Source organism: Heterodontus francisci, chromosome 6, assembly GCF_036365525.1.
Source record: "Heterodontus francisci isolate sHetFra1 chromosome 6, sHetFra1.hap1, whole genome shotgun sequence".
Taxonomy (NCBI): Eukaryota; Metazoa; Chordata; class Chondrichthyes; order Heterodontiformes; family Heterodontidae; genus Heterodontus; species Heterodontus francisci.
In genome coordinates this window covers 61,015,182-61,033,777 of record NC_090376.1, presented here as the reverse complement: position 1 = coordinate 61,033,777, position 18,596 = coordinate 61,015,182, and the positions used below count along the sequence as shown (strand labels likewise).

General features: G+C 44.4%; 1 protein-coding gene across 2 annotated transcripts in view; it reads left to right on the top strand.

Annotated features, from left to right (window-relative positions):
• dync2h1 (dynein cytoplasmic 2 heavy chain 1) overlaps positions 1–18,596 on the top strand; it is an 836,995-nt gene that overhangs the window by 198,266 nt on the left and 620,133 nt on the right. For both annotated transcript variants that reach the window (XM_068033753.1, XM_068033752.1), the window contains exons 44-46: positions 10,076–10,322; positions 11,127–11,278; positions 17,196–17,340. In XM_068033753.1, coding sequence (XP_067889854.1) covers positions 10,076–10,322; positions 11,127–11,278; positions 17,196–17,340 — 544 coding nt within the window. The remainder of the gene's footprint in view (positions 1–10,075; positions 10,323–11,126; positions 11,279–17,195; positions 17,341–18,596) is intronic.

The window sequence follows — 18,596 nt, the reverse complement described above, 5'->3', positions numbered from 1 at the left end:
GATGGTCAGCAATTTTTGTGACAGGGGTGATGGTAGGTCCCAGCAACCTGCCCAATTCTGAGCAATGACCAATTAAGCCTGTTAATGAACTTGTCAGCTTATTAAGGGCTAGTCTGCAATTTTTGTGGGAAGACACAGAATCCATGCCGGATCTGGAACAGGCCAAGTAGAAGGAGATGGCAACGCAGTGGGGAGCCAGTCAATGCTGCGCCATTCAATGAGATGGGTACAAAAAAGAGTGCATGGCTGAGAGGGGCACATCCATTGGCGCACAGTTGCCATTGGCTTAGCAGCATTAGCTGAGCAAGTGGTCTGTGTGCGTTCGGTCTGTTGAGGGAATTGGGACCTTCCACGGATTGTGGGGCTGTAAGAGGTGGTTACAATAAGCATTGTGAGTGCAGCTGATCACAAGCAAGACAACAATTGTGCGTGGGATTAGGGTACTCGGCGATAGGGACGAGGAGCAATGAGGATCAACGTCCTCAGGAGCAGAAACAGAGCCCTGGGCATGAGGAGGGCAGAGGAGAGGGATGAGGGGCAAGAAGGCAATACCCACAACATTGAGTGAACCACCAAATAAGCTTCCTGGACATGTCAGAGAATCAGTGCTGCAGGAGACTGCGCCTATCTAGGCAGATGGTATCTGAGATTTGTGCCCTCATTGAGGAAGACCTCAGATCTCGCAGTATACTCCACTTGGGCTCAAGGGCTCTGCTGAGTAGGAAGAATGCAGAGTGACTTTGGTGTATATGTGCAGACATAGAAACAAAGGAAATAGGAGCAGAAATAGGCCATTCGGCCCCTTTAGAGCCTGCTCCGCCATTCAACGAAATCATGGCTGATCTTCTACGTCAATGCCATTTTCCTGCAATATCCCCATAAATCATTGAACGTGGCAGGACAGGTTGAGAGAGCTGGTGGTCATGAACTCTTGCTCAAGCTTTCAGACCTTTTTGCAAAATTCTGGGAAGAAGTACTACTTCCCGACTTCCACAATGCCATCATTTTTAAGAAGGATGATAAATCAATTTGTGGGAACTATAGAGACATATCCCTTCTGTCCATAGTGGGGAAGATTCTCACATGAATCCTCCTGAACCACCTCCTACCCGTCAGTAAAGACATACTTCCAGAGACCCAATGTGGTTTCCGGCCTCCAGAAGAACTACAGATATGATCTTTATCGCTCAGTTGTGTGATTGCGCCAACTCTTTTCACTATTTTCTGCAGCCTGGTCATGGAACTCATTCTTGACCAACTTCCACAAGGGGTCATGATTGAGGTTCAACTCGACGGGAGCTTTTCATCCTTATCAGGCTGAGAGCCAAGACTAAAGTGACTGTATAGCACATTCATGACTTACAATATGCTGACGACTGTGCATTTATGCATCACACTGCAAGTGAGATTCAGACCATCCTCGTCCTCTTCAATTTGGCATACAAAAGGGTCGGTCTCTTACTCAACATCAGAAAGACCAAAATCTTCCACCAGTCTTCCCTCGGATAAGCACCTACGCCTCCAGCTATTGTTATTGATGGGGAGACTTTAGAAGTTGTTGAACACGTTCCATATCTCAGTAGCTGCCTTTCTCAAAAGTCACCATCAATGTGGAGATCCAGCACAGAAGCGCCTGTGCCAGTGCAGCCTTCCAAAAATTGTGTAACCATGTCTTTGACAACAGATCTCCATAAGAGGGCAAAGGTTTTAGTCTACAATGCTGTTGTCACCACTCATCCTAATGGCAATGATACTTGGGTCACCTACCAAAGGCACCTCCTGTTGCTGGAGAATTTCCGCCAGCGGTGACTCCACAGGATACAAAGTCACGTGGGAAGACAGATGAACAAGCTCCAGCATCCTCACCAAAGTCAATTCCTCCAGCATTGCAACCATGATCATACGAAATCAGCTCCGCTAGTCTGGACATTGCATCCGCATGCCAGATAATCGGCTTCTGAAGCAGATCCTCTTTTTAGAACGTAAGGATGGCACCCGATCTCAAGGAAGACGGAGAAAACTTTTTAGGGATGCTCTGAAGGCCTCATTGAAAAGGGGACAATTTGATATCAGTGCGTGGGAGGAACTTGTCATTAACCGTGCCATGTAGTGACGCCTCATCCAACAAGCCACAACACAGTCGGAAACTGACTGCATAAACTCTGTTGTGGAGAAGCGTTGAATGTGGAAGGAAAGAGAGCAGACCCTGGCTTGAGAACACCCCCTCCCTCAGGGCAACACTTGTTCTTTCTGTGCAAAGTCATGTGGTTCCAGGATTGGCCTGCTGAGTCACTTTAGGATACACAAATCATGAACCCTGGCAGAAATCATCCTCGTTTTGAGGGACTGACGACGACTATGATCGGAGATGTGTGCCCTCATTGAGGAAAACATCAGACCTAGCAGTACTCCCATGACATGCCCTGCCAGTAGTTGTTAAAGTCACTGTGGCCTTGAATTTCTTCGTCTCTGGTTCAGTCCAAGGATTAGCAGCAAACCTTGGTGACTTCTCGCAAGTTGCAGCACACCGTTGCATTTCTCAGGTCACTGATACCGTATTTGCAAAAGCAGGGCAGTATATGCAATTTCAAACAAACGGGGCCTCAAGGCACAAAGGGTAGTGAGATTCGACTCCATTGCTGGATTCCCCCAGGTGCAGGGCATCATCAGTTGCACCCATGTGGCCAGTGAGATTCGTCAACAAGAAGGGTTTCCACTCTCTAAAGGTTCAGCCGATATGCAACAGCAACAAGTGCTTTATGCAGCTGCCATCACTCCTTTATCCTCTGGAAGTCCAGGGTGCTGTTGCTCTTCATGTCACCATCTGAAACTCTGTGGATGGCTTATATGGGACAAGGAATGTCCCTTGTAGAGATGGCTACTCACTCCTTTACGTGATTCCGAGACTGAGGCAGAGAGGTGCTACAACTGTTGCCATCTGCTCATAAGGACCACCATCGAGCAGACCGACGATTTTCTGGAGATCCAGTTCCAGTGCTTCGCCTGGTTGGGTGGCCCCTACAGTACATTCCTGCAAGGGTTTTGTGCATTTTGGTGGTCTGTTGTGTTTTTCATAACATGCCCCTCCAGAGAGGTGTGGACTTTGAAGAGGATGAAGCGCCAGATCAACACAGTTCATCGAAGAAGGAGGAGGAAGATGCAGAACAAAACGGTGCTCATACGGTGCAGATGTCCGGGACAATCTCAAGAGTCATTGCTGAGGATGGCATGAGTGCCAGGGCACATCTGATCCAGGCACGTTTCACTTGCAGGCTACTCATTCAGCAGGACTGCAAGCTCTGGCACTGACATTGCTCTGTTTGTGGGAACACATCCATTAAACTTTGAATAGTTCCATTCTTACCAACAGTGCATGGTACTCGTCTCTCCAGTGGTCTCCATGTCCCCATTCAAAGACTATGCCTTCACTTCACCCCGCTTTTCCAGTTTTGCCATTAAAGAATGGAAGCTCTCAGGTCTGGGATCATGATGCAACATAGAGTCATAGAGAGATACAGCACCGAAACAGGCCCTTCGGCCCACCGGGTCCACGCTGACCATCGACTACCCATTTATACTAATCCTACATTAATCCCATTTTCCCTCTCACATCCCCACATTCCCTCAATTCTTCTCCCACCTACCTGCACTAGGGGCAATGTTTTTTTTTACAATGGCCAATTTACCTATCAGCCCGCAAGTCTTTGGCATGTGGGAGGAAACCGGAGTACCCGGAGGAAACCTATGCGGTCACAGGGAGAACTTGCAAACTCCGCACAGGCAGCACCCAGAACTGAACCTGGGTCGCTGGAGCTGTGAGGCTGTGGTGCTAGCCACTGCGACACTGTGCAGCCCGCATCTCCAATGTTATTAAAAATTAACAATTTACACAAGCACAAATGAAAGCCACCCAAGTGAATCACTCAGTGCAGTGAACGGTGTGGTGGCCTTCACTCTTGGCCACTGATATGGTGTGCTCCTCGTGGCTTTGAATGAAGTGGAGGCAGCCTTTTCATCTGTGTCTGCCTGTGACTGAGATGTCTGTGGCAGTCATCCTCATTGTGGAGGTACCAGTGGGGCCACCTCCAGAGGCTGCTGCACCGGCACCAATGCGGGTGCAGCCTCTGTGACACGGCCCCACTGCATAGATGGTCCTTCAGTCAGAAGGCTAAGAAGGTCGATGATGATGGCAGCCCGTGACAGGTTGCACCCTCATCCTCATCGGTGATTGCCTTAACCCGCTGTAGAAGGGGCCACCAGCTGGAGCACAACTGGCAGCCACTCCATGCATCTTTGCGCCATCAGCGCCATTAACCTGTCAATACTACAATACTAATACGTTGCATGCGTTCTTTGCATCCTGGTGTGCTGTTCCTGCATCCTCTGAGTGCTGCTGCATATGGCTCTCCATGAGGTTAGCCACTCCCTCATTGGAAGAACTCATGTGTTCAAAACCCTGAGCCATGGTGGTGCACATGAGCAGAATGGACTCCTCCATTCTCAGCCCATGATGTCGCACTGCTTCAGGGAACTCTGACATGTGGGCATACATCTCATGCTGCTGGTCAAAGTGGAGCTACCTTGCTTGTGACTCATAAGGCTGTGCATTTGTGCTCAGCTAAGCGTGTCTGTGTCTGTCCTCCATCCTCTGAGGGGTACGCTCCACAGCGTTCTCTGCCTCTGGCATCTCCTGCTAACTCGTGATGTGCTATTCACCCGGTGCCACCATTTCTAATTGCGCAGAAGAACCCACAGGTATGACTGTATCTGTGCTGGCGGACCATGTTTTTGAATGATGTGATGGTGTTGGGTCTGTGGCTTCCATCTCATCTGAGGACCCCGGTGATGTTGCTGTGGTACTGGCATGCTCCCCTTCCACAACTGGCCCTGTGGGAGACATAAGAGGGAGATTATGTGAACTTGCCTCTGATAGCAGAAAGCTCGACAGAGCTGAGACTTCACAATACAGTTTAAATTTTGGCATGTTGTCACACAGGAAGGAGTGCACTTCATCCCCTTCATTTACAGAAGTCAATATATTTTCCCCTTCTTGGGGATGGGCAATAAATGCTGGCCTAGCCAGCGATGCCTGCGTCCCATGAATGAGTTTAAAAAAAACTCGTATAGGTCTTCCCATTTCTCCATTGCCCACTTCCTCAAGTGACAACACCCTCGCGATCTCAAGAACCGCCTCCTCCATTACAGTCAGGATGGTGATCTGGAGCACTCCTCCACCTGTGCGAGCCCTCTCCCTGGCATTGTGCATCCTCTTCTGGAAGGACAAAAGAGAGAATGAGGTAAGGTACAGCTGGCTTCTCTCACCAGTTCCAGCAGCTCATTTAAATGAGATGTTACATTTATCAGTAATGCCAGCTCCTCAATAGTGCTATGGATTTGAGCCTTGCTCCGGGTCAGTAATTATCCTGGGCACACATTTATCCCATGGTCAGGAGCACCTTCAGGCTTCTCAGCTGGTGTGTCTGCTGGTGGTTGCCGACCTGGAGGCCTGTCATCTGGGTGTCACATTGCACTCACCTTGTCAGAACGAAGTCAGTCATTGAACCTCTTATGGCACTGCATGCTGGTCCTCCTCATGACACTGACTGCTCACTTTCTCTGCCACCTCCAGCCAGGCCTGCTTGGTTTGGCTGGGTGGCCTTCTCCTGCCACTTTGGCCAGAAGACACCTTGCTTTTATCGCACTGCCTTCAGCATCACATGAAGGGTGGCATCACTAAACCTTGGGGCTGCTTGGCCATGGCCTCTGCCTTTCCTGCTCCTTGCATCTCCCAGCCATAGCGTTGCAAGAGAGCTGCCACAATAATGGCTGCAGTCATGATTGGTCCTGGACATTCAGCCTCCGCCTCCTTCCTGTGCCTACGGTTGCTAAATGGCTGTCAAACCCGCCCTGCAGCCAATTAGGGCTAACCTTCTGCAAAATTGCGACTCGTGGCTTCTTCCCCCTCCTAGCGGGGTTGGGACCCAGAATTGGTACCGACATCAGGGTCCTGACCCCAAATGGAAAATCCTGGTCTTGAGACTGGTCCAGTAACAGCTGGAAAGTGTGCGTGTGTGGGCATTGAGTGAGGGTAACATCGCACTTGCTGGGATGCCCTGTCATAACAGTAGCCTGCAGACACAAATGAAGAATGGCAACTCAGGAAAAGCACTCTAGAGCAGTGGACCACTATAGAAATGCACCCCACCATAAGCTCAGGAGAGGAGAGGAAAAGACTGGATGGATGGCAAAATGAAAGAAAATCAAAACACTAAAACGTTAAATGTGAGGTGAATGATTTCTGCTTGGGTTCATGCATTTTCCTTCAAGGACTCAAATTTTAGCTTTTTCTGTTCACTTTGTTTCAGGCATAATAGTGCCTGTACTTGCAAATACTGTTTATTTCATAGGCACCAGATTGCAGACACCACAAAATGAGGGTGGGGGCTGCAGGACAATTTTTTTGGATTAGGGTTATATGTAAATTGTAGTAAAGTAAAAGCAAAATACTGCAGATGCTGGAAATCGGAAATAAAAACAAGAAATGCTGGGAATACTCAGCAGGTCTGGCAGCATGATGAAGGGTCACTGACCTGAAACATTAACTCTGCTTCTCTCTCTCCACAGATGCTGCCAGACCTGCTGAGTATTTCCAGCATTTCTCGTTTTTATGTAAATAGTAGTGTTTTGGACTATTACTGATGTCAGTGTGTGACATTTACTACTGTATTGTTTATTTTTTAAATGTTTTAAACATCAGAACTGGGAGATTGAACAGTGAAGGTTGAACAGTTGGAACAGTGATAAAAGATCACAGACCTGAAACGTTAATGGTTTCTCTCTACACAGATGCTGCTGAGTATTTCTAGAAACAGTTGTCTACTGTTTTATTGAGCCATCCTTTATTATTGGCGTCTTTTGCTTCATTCTTCTAAGAAGTTAAGCATCCCATTTGCTAATTTTTACATAGACATGCTAGGAGAGTGTGCAGCTATTTTGCATGTGGAGTTCAGTACAAATAAGTGAAGTTCTGCATTTTGAGGAGGAGAGAGTTCTTTATTCCTTGGAGAAGATTTGTATTTTACCAAGGACATGTTTTGCCGATTTCTTTTGGCAGAGTCCTCATTCTGGCATTGTGCGTAGATTGGGAAAAAGACTATATATATAGTCTGACTTCTGGGCCACAGGAGGTTAAGGATATATTAGATTAAAAGAAAAGACATATAATGTTGCAAAGATTAGTAGTAAGTTTGAGGATTGGGAGTGTTTTAGAAACCAGTAAAGGGCTGCCAAAAGGTTGATAAAAGGGAAAAAAGAGAATATGAAAGTAAAGTAGCCAGGAATATAAAAAGATTGTAAGAGCTTTTACAAGTATATGCAAAGGAAGAGAGTAGATAAAGTAAACGTTGGTCCCTTAGAAGCAAAGACTGAAGAAATTATCATCAGGAATAATGAAATGGCACAGACATTGAACAAATATTTTGTGTCTGTCTTCACAGTAGAAGACACAAGTTACATACCAGAATTAGAGGCTAGCCTAGGAGCTAATAAGAGTGAAGAAATTAAGGTAATTAATATCAGCAGAGAAAAAGTACTGGAGAAACTCGAGGGACTAAAATCTGACAAACCCCCAGGACTTGATGGCCTACCTCCTCGGGTTCTAAAAGAGATAGCTGCATACATAGTGGATGCTTTAACTATGATTTTCCAAAATTCCCTAGATTCTGGAACGGTCCCAGTAAATTGGAAGTTAGCAAATGTAACACCACTATTCAAGAAAGGAGGAAGAGAGAAAGCAGGCCAATTAGCCTAACATCAGTCATCAGGAAAGTGCTGGAATTTATTATTAAGGAAGTGTTAACAATGCACTTAGTAAAGCATAATATGAATAGAGCAAGTCAACATGGTTTTACTAGAGAGAACAAAAACAAGAAATGCTGGAAATACTCAGCAGGTCTGGCAGCATCTGTGGAGAGAGAAGCAGAGTTAATGTTTGAGGTCAGTGACCCTTCATCAGAACTGGCAAATATTAGAAATGTCATAGGTTTTAAGCAAGTAAAGTGGGAGTGGGGCAAGAGATAACCAAAGAGAAGATGTTGATAGGACAAGGTCACAAAGAATAACTGACCAGAAGGTCATGGAGCAAAGGCAAACGGTATGTTAATGGTGTGCTGAAAAACAAAGCGTTAGTACAGAGAGGGTGTTAATGGACAGAAAAATGAACAGCCCTGGCCCCAAGCACAAACATGAAAAAAAACAGTGGGTAGGCACAGTAGAAACAAACTAAACGAAAATAAAATAAACAAACAAAAAAGAAAAAGGAACTAAAAATAAAAAGGGGGGCCTGAAATTGACAGGCTCCCCTTTTTATTTTTAGTTATTTTTTCTTTTTATTTGTTTATTTTATTTTAGTTTGTTTAGTTTGTTTCTACTGTGCCTACCCACTTTTTTTTCATGTTTGTGCCAACCAAGTGCCAGGCAATGGCCATCTCAAACAAGAGAGAACCTAACCATCTCCTGTTGATGTTCAAAAACATTACCATCGCTGAATCTCCCACCATCACCATCCTTGGGGTAACCACTGACCAGAAACTGAACTGGACCAGCCACATAATTACTGTGGCTACAAGCACAGATCAGAGGCTGGGAATTCTGTGGCAGGTAACTCACCTCCTGACTCCTCAAAACCTGTCCACTATCTACACCACAAGTCAGGAGTCTGATGGAATACTCTCCACTTGCCTGGATGAGTGCAACTCGCACAACACTCAAGAAGCTCGACACCATCCAGGACAAAGCAGCCCACTTGATTGGCACCCCTTCCACTACATTCGACATTCATTCCCTTCATCACCGTCACTACCGACACACAGTGGCTGCAGTGTGTATCACCTGTAAGATGCTGTACAGCAACTCACCAAGGTTCCTTCAACAGCACCTTCCAAACCCATGACCTCTACCACCTAGAAGGCCAAGGGCAGCAGATGCATGGGAAGACCACGACTTGCAAGTTCCCCTCCAAGCTATGCACCATCCTGACTTGGAGTTATATTGCTGTTCCTTCACTGTTGCTGGGTGTGCCTACATCCCAAGGACTGCAGCGGTTCAAGAAGGCAGCTTGCCACCACCTTCTTGAGGGAAATTAGGGATGGGCAATAAATGCTGGCATAGCCAGCGATGCCCACATCCCATAAATGAATAACAAAAAAGGAACATAGAGACCTCGGGAGGGGGGAAATGTGCACAAATCCTTGAAGATAGCAGGGCAGTTTGTGGAAGTGGTTAAAAGGCATACTGGGCTTTATAAATAAAGGGATAGAGTACAGAACCAAGGAAATTAGTATGAATCTTTTTAAAACAACTAGAATATTGTGTCCAATTCTGCGCACTGCACTTTAAGAAGGATGTGAAGGCTTCAGAGAGGGTACAGAAAAGTTTTATGTGAATAGTTCCAGGGATGAGGGACATCAGTTACCTGGATAGATTGGTGAAGCTGGGGTTGTTCTCTTTAGAGGAGAGAAGGTTGAGAGGGGATTTGATAGAGGTGTTGAAAATCTTGAGGGGTCTCGACAGAGTAGATAAAGATAAACTGTTCCCATCGGTGGAAATATCGAGAACTAGAGACTGCAGATTAAAAGTGATTGGGAAAAAGATCAAACATGACGTCTGGAAAAATTGTTTTATGCAGTGAGTGGTGTCAATCTGGGTGATGGAAGCAGATTCAATTGTGGCTGTCCAAAGGGAATTGGTAAGAAATTTGCCAGGGAAGGACAGGGGAGTGGGACTGCTAAAATGCTCTTGTAGTGAGCCGACATGGGCATGACAGGCCAAATGGCCTCCTTCTGTATTATAACCATTCTAGGATCGTATAACTTGATATTTGAAAATGTAAAAATAAAATCCCCCACCCTCATTGCCTATTCATTGCTTATATTACTAGAGTTATAGTTTGATGGTTTTGTTGAGGGAAAGCCCAGAAAGTTAGAATTGTTCCTTTGTTCCTATAAAAGGAAAATTCTATCAGAAAAATGTTAATCTTTGTAGAGCGCCTTTTTTAACCGTTCATTTTTATTTTCAGGATGCTTCTTCGTTATGCTTTCTCTCAGCTCAGATCCACTCAGATTGCAACAGTTCACTGCAGTGCACAGACCTCGCCTCGGCATATTTTGCAAAAATTGAGCCAGACATGCATGGTTATAAGTTCTAACACTGGTCATGTATACAGGCCCAGGGACTGTGAACATCTGGTATTATATTTGAAAGATATTAATCTACCCAGACCTGACAAATGGGGAACCAGCAGCGTTATTGCATTTCTACAGCAGGTTAGGACATTATTAAATTTATTTTATTATATGTATTTTTTTTTGCTTTTGTGTTCTAATTTAGCCCATCTTTGCTGTATATTGTTTGAATATTTTGGCATGTACGCCTCCACTCCATTTAAGGGCAAAAATAAACTGATTGTAGCTTCCTTTGAAATAATAGATGACCAGAACTGTGAAGGAACAGTGGGTATCTTAATTGGTAGAATTTTTTCAAATAAAGTTTTGTTTTGAAGTATTTGTATTGCCTTTGTCACCATTACTCATTTATTTTCTCCCCTCCCTTTAAAATTCTTCCATACCCCAGGCCTGTTAGTTACAGGAGGGCAAACTGACAACTTGTTTATTTCAATGTGGTAATCAGTAGATAGGTAATGTCTTCAGGGCTCAGTAATGACATGGTATAATCAATTGTTATGAGATACAGAAGTGCAGCCAGATTATACTTATGATTTTTACTTTTCCCTGGTAAGGGAAACAACTGCGTCCCCTCTCGACTTGGCTTAATTTAGAAACTTGTCATTTGGGAAGTACAGGACATGGGACTGTATCCTACCATACTGTGCTGGCAGATTCCTTTTTATATGGAAGCGCAAAGATTATTGGAGTCTTCAGTAATTTAAAAGGAGACCTAAAATTCAGTATTTATGTTGAAGCTCTGTATTATTTAATCAGCATATATCTATATTACTGTTTGGGGTGACCTTACTAAATTACCTTGTTTGTAGCTGAAAAGCAGGTTCAAATGCTTTATATATTTATGGCTCCTTTGTGTTTTTAAAAAAAAAAATCAAAATTCCAAAGGCTTTGACGTACCATGGATTTTATGACGAGAATTTGGAGTGGGTTGGTTTGGAAAATATTCAGATTGTGGCTTCAATGTCAGTAGGTGGTGCTATGGGACGACACAGCCTAACAACCAGATTTACTTCTATTGTGAGGATCTGTACAATAAAGTAAGTACCATAATGGCCATTTATTCTTCAATACCATAAATATATAGCACTATTTTTGATTTGGATTATAGTTATGCATTTATATTAAAGCAATAGATTTCCAGTAAAGGAATTAAATTAAAATTGGATTTTGCAAGCTTGAGCATGTTGCTTTCAGAAAAATACAAGGATTTGTGTGATTTTTCTGCACTATGAGGGCTGTTTCATTGCTGCTTTCTTCTTCATTGTGTAATTATTATTTTCAACACTTTTTTTTTACTGAGATCAGTGACGATTTTTGATGTAACTTGTTAGTCAAGCTATTAACTTCCACTTTTTGTTATCAATTTAAACAGGGTACTTTGGATTCTACAATCTGCCTTTGACCAGTCTTGCCCATTTCAGTTGTTTTTCAGCCCCGCAGATCAACGTAAATACAGTGTTCTGCATATCCAGCTCTGTGACGCTATATTTATAACAGCCAAAGCCTTATGATATGGAAAGTTGTCAATTGTTTGAATCTTCTCAATGTGAGATGAGGGGGGTGGCAAAGAATATAACAAGAACTATTATGCCACAGGGATTTTCTGAGCAAGGTGCAAGAGACAGCAGAATTGACTATCGATTAGCTGATCCTTCATTTCTTGCTACAAGGCACTGATGTAGCCCTGCTTTCTTTTCTGATTTCTTTCCTGCTTTTGAGTTTTCCATGTCAGATGATGACTAATACTGTTGCTCCCCCTCCTCAAAATGCAGGTGTCTCTGTAATACATTGTTATGCAATATGCGACAGACCGTAATGATGTGTGACCTCTATCTGGGATATATTGCAATGAACACCCCTCCTCCTCCTCTCTTTCCCCCCCCCCCACCCCCCCCCCCCCCCCCACAACCCCCCCTTTAAACTCCCTGAGTGGTCCAGACATCTGAACTTCTGCTTGAGCAGTTCTCTGATGTGCTCCATGCAGATCCTGGCTTTGATTGTATCTGCTGCTGAGGCATGGTAGTTGTGTAGGTGGAGTCAGCCAGTATTGCAGGGGGTATCCCTTATCCCCCAGCTGCCACCCGGTTATGCTGCTTCTAGGGTCAAAGAGTGGGAGAATGGTAGAGTGTCTGAGAATGAGCATCATGGTAGCTGTTTGGTCGCTTTTCACAGACCTACATGATGGTGCTGTTTTACATGATGTTCTTGCGATTGGCCACTATCTGTACAAGAATAGTGCACTACCCTTTTCCGTTGGCACTTGTTGTTGACTCAAGTTCTGATGGTCTAATGTGTACGGTCAGTCATGCCATGAATGTGGCTTCACACATGAAGCCACTGGTGCAAAGCCACAAGCTCTGTTCTGTTGATTGATGAGGTTGGTTGGGAAAGTGATGTATTGCTTGGTTCTGTCAAATAGGGTGTTGGTCGCCTGCTTAATGCAGCTGTGAATTACAGCCTGTAAGATGTAGTTGATGTCACCTACAGTAGCTTGAAAAGCTCCAGTAAAATTTCTGGGTTATGGATAGACGCTGGCATGGCATGCCCCCCTGCCGGCAGCAGTTCTGTTGCAAGAGGTTGTAAAAGTCAATAAAAGCCTCCCTGGAGAAGCCCAGCCTCTTCTGTATTACTCAGTTAGGTCCAAGAAGGTGAATTAACAACAGCTTGCATCTATATAGTGCCTTTAACATAGTAAAATATCCTGAGGCACCTCACAGGAGCATTATGGAACACGATTTGACACTGAGCCTGAGGAGGAATAATCAGGACTGATGAGCAAAACCTTGACTGAAACTAAAAGTTTCAAGGAGCATCTTAAAGGAGGAGAGAGATGTAGAGAGATGGGGAAGTTTAGGGAGGGAATTTCAGAGCTTAGGGTCCAGGCATCAATGATTGTTTATCCCTGTCTGATGCAAAAGTAGCCAAAACATGGCTTACAAGGGAAATTAGAGATGGCATTAGATCCAAGGAAGAGGCATATAAATTTGCCAGAAAAAACAACAGACTTGAGGATTGGGAGCAGTTTAGAATGCAGTTTAGAATTCAGCAAAGGAGGACCAAGGGATTGATTAAGAAGGGGAAAATAGAGTACGAGAGCAAGCTTGCGGGGAACATAAAAGCTGACTGTAAAAGTTTTTATAGGTATGTGAAGAGAAAAAGATTGGTGAAGACAAATGTTAGGTCCCTTACAGTCAGAGACAGGGGAATTTATTATGGGGAACAAAGAAATGGCTGACCAACTAAATGTATACTTTGGTTCTATCTTCACAAAAGAAGACACAAATATCATACCAGAAATGTTGGGGAACACATGGCTTAGTGAGAGAGAGAGGAACTGAAGGAAATCAATATTACTAGAGAAATGGTGTTGGGGAAATTGATGGGATTGAAGGCCGATAAATCCCCAGGGCCTGATGGTATGCATCCCAGAGTAATTAAGGAAGTGGCCCTAGAAATAGTGGATGCATTGGTGGTCATCTTCCAAGATTCCATAGACTCTGGAACAGTTCCTACAGATTGGAGGGTAGCTAATGTAACCCCACTATTTAAAAAGGGAGGTAGAGAGAAAACATGGCATTATAGACCAGTCAGCCTGACGTCGGTAGTGGGGTAAATTCTAGAGTCCATTATCAAAGATTTTATAGTAGAGCACATGGAGAACAGTGGTAGAATTGGACAGAGTCAGCATGGATTTATGAAACGGAAATTATGCTTGACAAATCTACTAGAAATCTTCGAGGATGTAACTAGTAGAGTTGATGAGGGGAGCCAGTGGATGTGGTTTATTTGGACTTTCAGAAGGCTTTCGACAAAGTCCCACATAAGAGATTAGTGTGTAAAATTAAAACGCATGGGATTGGGGGTAGTGTATTGCGATGGATAGAAAATTGGTTGGCAGACAGGAAACAAAGAGTAGGGATAAATGGGTCTTTTTCCGAATGGCAGGCAGTGACTAGTGGGGTACCGCAGGGATCTGTGCTAGGACCCCAGCTATTCACAATATACATTAATGATTTAGATGAGGGAACCAAATGTAATATTTCCAAATTTGCAGATGAGACAAAACTGGGTGGGAGGGTTAGTTGTGAGGAGAATGCAGAGAGGCTTCAGGGTGATTTGGACAAGTTGAGTGAGTGGGCTAATGCATGGCAGATGTAGTATAATGTGGATAAATGTGAGGTTATCCACTTTGGTAGCAAAAACAGGAAGGCAGACTATTATCTGAACAGCTATAAACTGAGAGAGGAGAATATGCAGCGAGACCTGGGTGTTCTCGTACACCAGTCACTGAAGGTAAGCATGCAGGTGCAACAGGCGATAAAAAAGGCAAATGGTATGTTGGCCTTCATAGCGAGAGGATTTGAGTACAGGAGCAGGGATGTCTTTCTGCTGTGGTGGCGCAGTGGTTAGCACCGCAGCCTCACAGCTCCAGTGACCTGGGTTCAATTCTGGGTACTGCCTGTGCGGAGTTTGCAAGTTCTCCCTGTGACTGCGTGGGTTTTCGCCGGGTGCTCTGCTTTCCTTCCACAGCCAAAGACTTGCAGGTTGATAGGTAAATTGGCCATTATAAATTGCCCCTAGTATAGGTAGGTGGTAGGAGAATTGAGGGAAAGGTGGGGATGTGAGAGGGTAATGGGATTAATGTAGGATTAGTATAAATGGGTGGTTGATGGTCGGCACAGACTCGGTGGGCAGAAGGGCCTGATTCAATGCTGTATCTCTAAATAAATAAATTATGCAGGGTCTTGGTGAGACCACACCCGGAATATTGTGTGCAGTTTTGGTCTCCTTATCTAGGGAAGGATGTTCTTGCTATAGAGGGAGTGCAGCAAAGGTTTACCAGACTGATTCCTGGGATGGCGGGTCTGACGTATGAGGAGAGATTGGGTCGGTTGGGCTTATATTCGCTGGAGTTCAGAAGAGTGTGGGGGGAATCTCATAGAAACCTATAAAATTCTAACAGGACTTGACAGGGTAGATGCAAGAAGGATGTTCCCGATGGTGGGGGAGTCCAGAACCAGGGGTCATAGTCTAAGGATACGGGGTAAACCTTTCAGGACTGAGATGAGGAGAAATTTCTTCACCCAGAGAGTGGTGAGCCTGTGGAATTCGCTACCACAGAAAGCAGTTGAGACCAAAACCTTGTATGTTTTCAAGAAGGAGTTAGATATAGCTATTGGGTCTAAAGGGATCAAAGGGTATGGGGCGAAAGCAGGAACAGGTTACTGAGTTGGATGATCAGCCATGATCATAAAGGGCAGGCTCGATAGGCCGAATGGTCTACTGCTCCTATTTTCTATGTTTCTATGGTTAAAATTGAGGGAGCACAAGATGCTAGAATTGGACAACAGCTTATAGGGCTGGAGGAGGTTACTGAGATAGGCAAGAGTGAGGCCATGGAAGGGTTTGAGAACTGATGTGAGGATTTTAAAATTTGGGTGTCGTTGGACTGGGAGCCAGCATAGGGCAGTGAGCACAGGGGTGATGGTTAAATGAGATTTGGTGTGAGTTAAGATACAGGCAGCAGAGTTTTGGATGACCACAAATTTATGTAGGGTGGAAGATGGGAGCCCGGCCAGGAGACCATTGGAATAGTCAGGAGCATTGGTCACAATGGATTGGATGAGGGTTTAAGCAGCAGGTAAGCTGAGGCAGAGTTAGAGTCGGACAATGATTGTGAATCTGGAAGTAGGAAATCTTGGGAATGGAGTGATATGTGGTCAGACACTCATCTCGGGGTCAAACACAACACCATGGTGGCAAATGGTCTTGCTCAGCTTCAGGCAGATGAGAGAGTGATGGAAATGGTGGTCAGGGAACAGAGTTTGTGGCAGGGGCAAAACTCAGTGCTTCGGTCTTCCCAATATTTAGTTGCAGGAAATTTCTGCTCATCCAATACTGGATGGTGGATAAGCAATGTGACAAATCAGATAGAGCTGGTGGGTCAGCATACATGTGGAACCTGATGTTGCGTTTTTGGATGATGTTGCCAAGGACCAGCATGTGGATGAGAAATGGGAGGGGTGTCCAGGGTAGATCGCTTGGGAACAACAGAGGTAACAGTGCAGGACTGGGCATTGAATCTGTTACCGATAATTCTCTGGCTACAATTTGATAGATAAGAATGGGATCAAATGAGTGCAGATCCACCCAGCTGGACAGCTGAGGAGGGGTGTTGGAGGAGGATGGAGTGGTCAACTGTGTCAAAGGCTCCAGCTAAATCGAGAATGATGAGGAGGGATAGTTTACCATGATCACATTTGCATAGAATGTTATTTGTGACTTTTATAAGGGCTGTTTCAGATCTGTAGCTTGTAGTCCCTGTGTGTTGGGTATGACTCCTACGCAGAGCCCCCTTCACCTGATGTATTTTGAGAGGTCTGAATGGTGGCTGTTGAAGTGGCTGTTAATCCTCCATGTCTAGCTCCATCTAAAAGAAAGATGCAAGAATAGTTCCCTTAAGAAGTAGAGAAACCTGACTAAAGGCTTATAAGATAGCAAACTTTCAAATCTGGAAGCTGGAAATACCAATGACAAGCTAAGCAACAAAGGATTGTGTTACAGCTGAATGCCCCCTTTTGTTCTGCCACAGGAGCTCTCATACAGCAATCCTGGTAGGCTTTGCTGGTTGGTCCAAGGCAAATTGAAGCTAAATTGCAGTGGGAGCAGGTATGATGTTGGTGAAGTAGGACTTTGACCTTTTAATTATCACCCCATTTGCCTTGGTCAGGTGCCTGACATGCAGCCACAACAAGTAAGTTAAAATGGGGTTGGTGGTTGGGAAGACGGTGGGCGGCCACAGCGGCAACTGAATCCCACTCCCATTGTTCAGGCCGGGTGGAGGAAGGTGGGTTATTAAAATCGGCCCTAAGGTGATAAAATGATACAAAATGTTGTAGCCCTCATGTCTCTTGTCACTGAGTTCAGGAAATACCAGTATTTATTTTATTTCAGCTATCCTGATAGAGAGCAACTGCAGGCAATCTACAGTGCATATCTACAGCCTGTGCTACGGAGGAGTCTGAAGAACCATCCTATATGGACATGTCTTGCACGTATACACCAGCTGGCTGGTTCCCTGGTACAGGTCTATGAACAGGTGTGTTTCACATTAGTTGAATATTTCTGACATTCTTTATACTAAATTTCATTTGGTGTTTTCATAATATGGAATTTTTTTGAATTGTGTTTGTTTTCTGATATGACACTTTGAGGGTGTGGGGGACGGGTGGTGATTTGTGGTAGTGGTGTTGCACAGAAGGCTGGATGGTGACCTATCCCACCAGGTCATGACCCATTACTGTTCCTGCAGCAAGCTTCTGAAATCACTACTTTTGAGCAATGATGTCGCTCGCCCAAAAAGGAGTCGCTGTAACCAAATAAGGCAGTAATAACAGCATGATATCATGCATCACATTTTCTGTCATTATCGCCATAGCAATGCTGAGTGCTAATGAAGAGAACAATTTCCTGATATCCAGCAAAGGTGAGGATGGTGGAGCCCGATTGAAAATTATAAGTACATCTATGAAGCATAATCAATCAATTGGGTACTCCCTGTGCAAGATCTTGCGGACGCTGCAGGTTTTCCTTGGCATGGAAGACTCAAAGTTCTGCAAAGGCTAGGATTTTTATCATCCCCTGCTCCCAGGCACAGACAGAAACCTCATCAAGAGCCTGAAAATTGTGCCAACCCCAGGAAATTCTCTGGAGTTATCGGCACAGCTTTTGATGAGTGGAATTCCTGCCTCACTGCACTTAGAGGTTTAATCGCTGAGGAGGAAAATCTAAACCAGTGTTTCATCTTGCTTGCAAAAAAATCCCTGTCGACTGTGTTGGTTGGAGGGCTGGGTGGTCAAAAATGCATCAGACTGAACTTTTCTTTCTCCTTGTAATTTTGTTTTTTAAAAAATTGATGCAGATTAGCTAGCATAGTACTGAGAGTGTTATCAGTATGATTGACAGTTCTTGCATGCTGCAATAACTACTCAGTTAAACGTGCACTATGAATAGTCTAATCAAAATTGTAAAGGGATGATGCCATCTTCAGGATGCTTTTATACTACAACTGCAAATTTTGTGTGAAGCAAAGTTGCTCAGTCATAGTGTGAATATAGCTTAAATCTTGAGTCAAATTGTGCCTTAATTCCAGATTTGCACAACACAAGTTTACGGCAAATTATTTAGCAGCAGCACCGAAACTGTAGTGTAAATGCACATTAAAACTGTGTATTACATAATATTTGCTTCTGCAATTTTAATGTAATTTTTCCTCCCATTTGTGTAACGTTTACATGTATTTAGAAATTATTTTTTCCCAATAGGCTAACACCTCAGTTTTAAAATCGCAGGGTA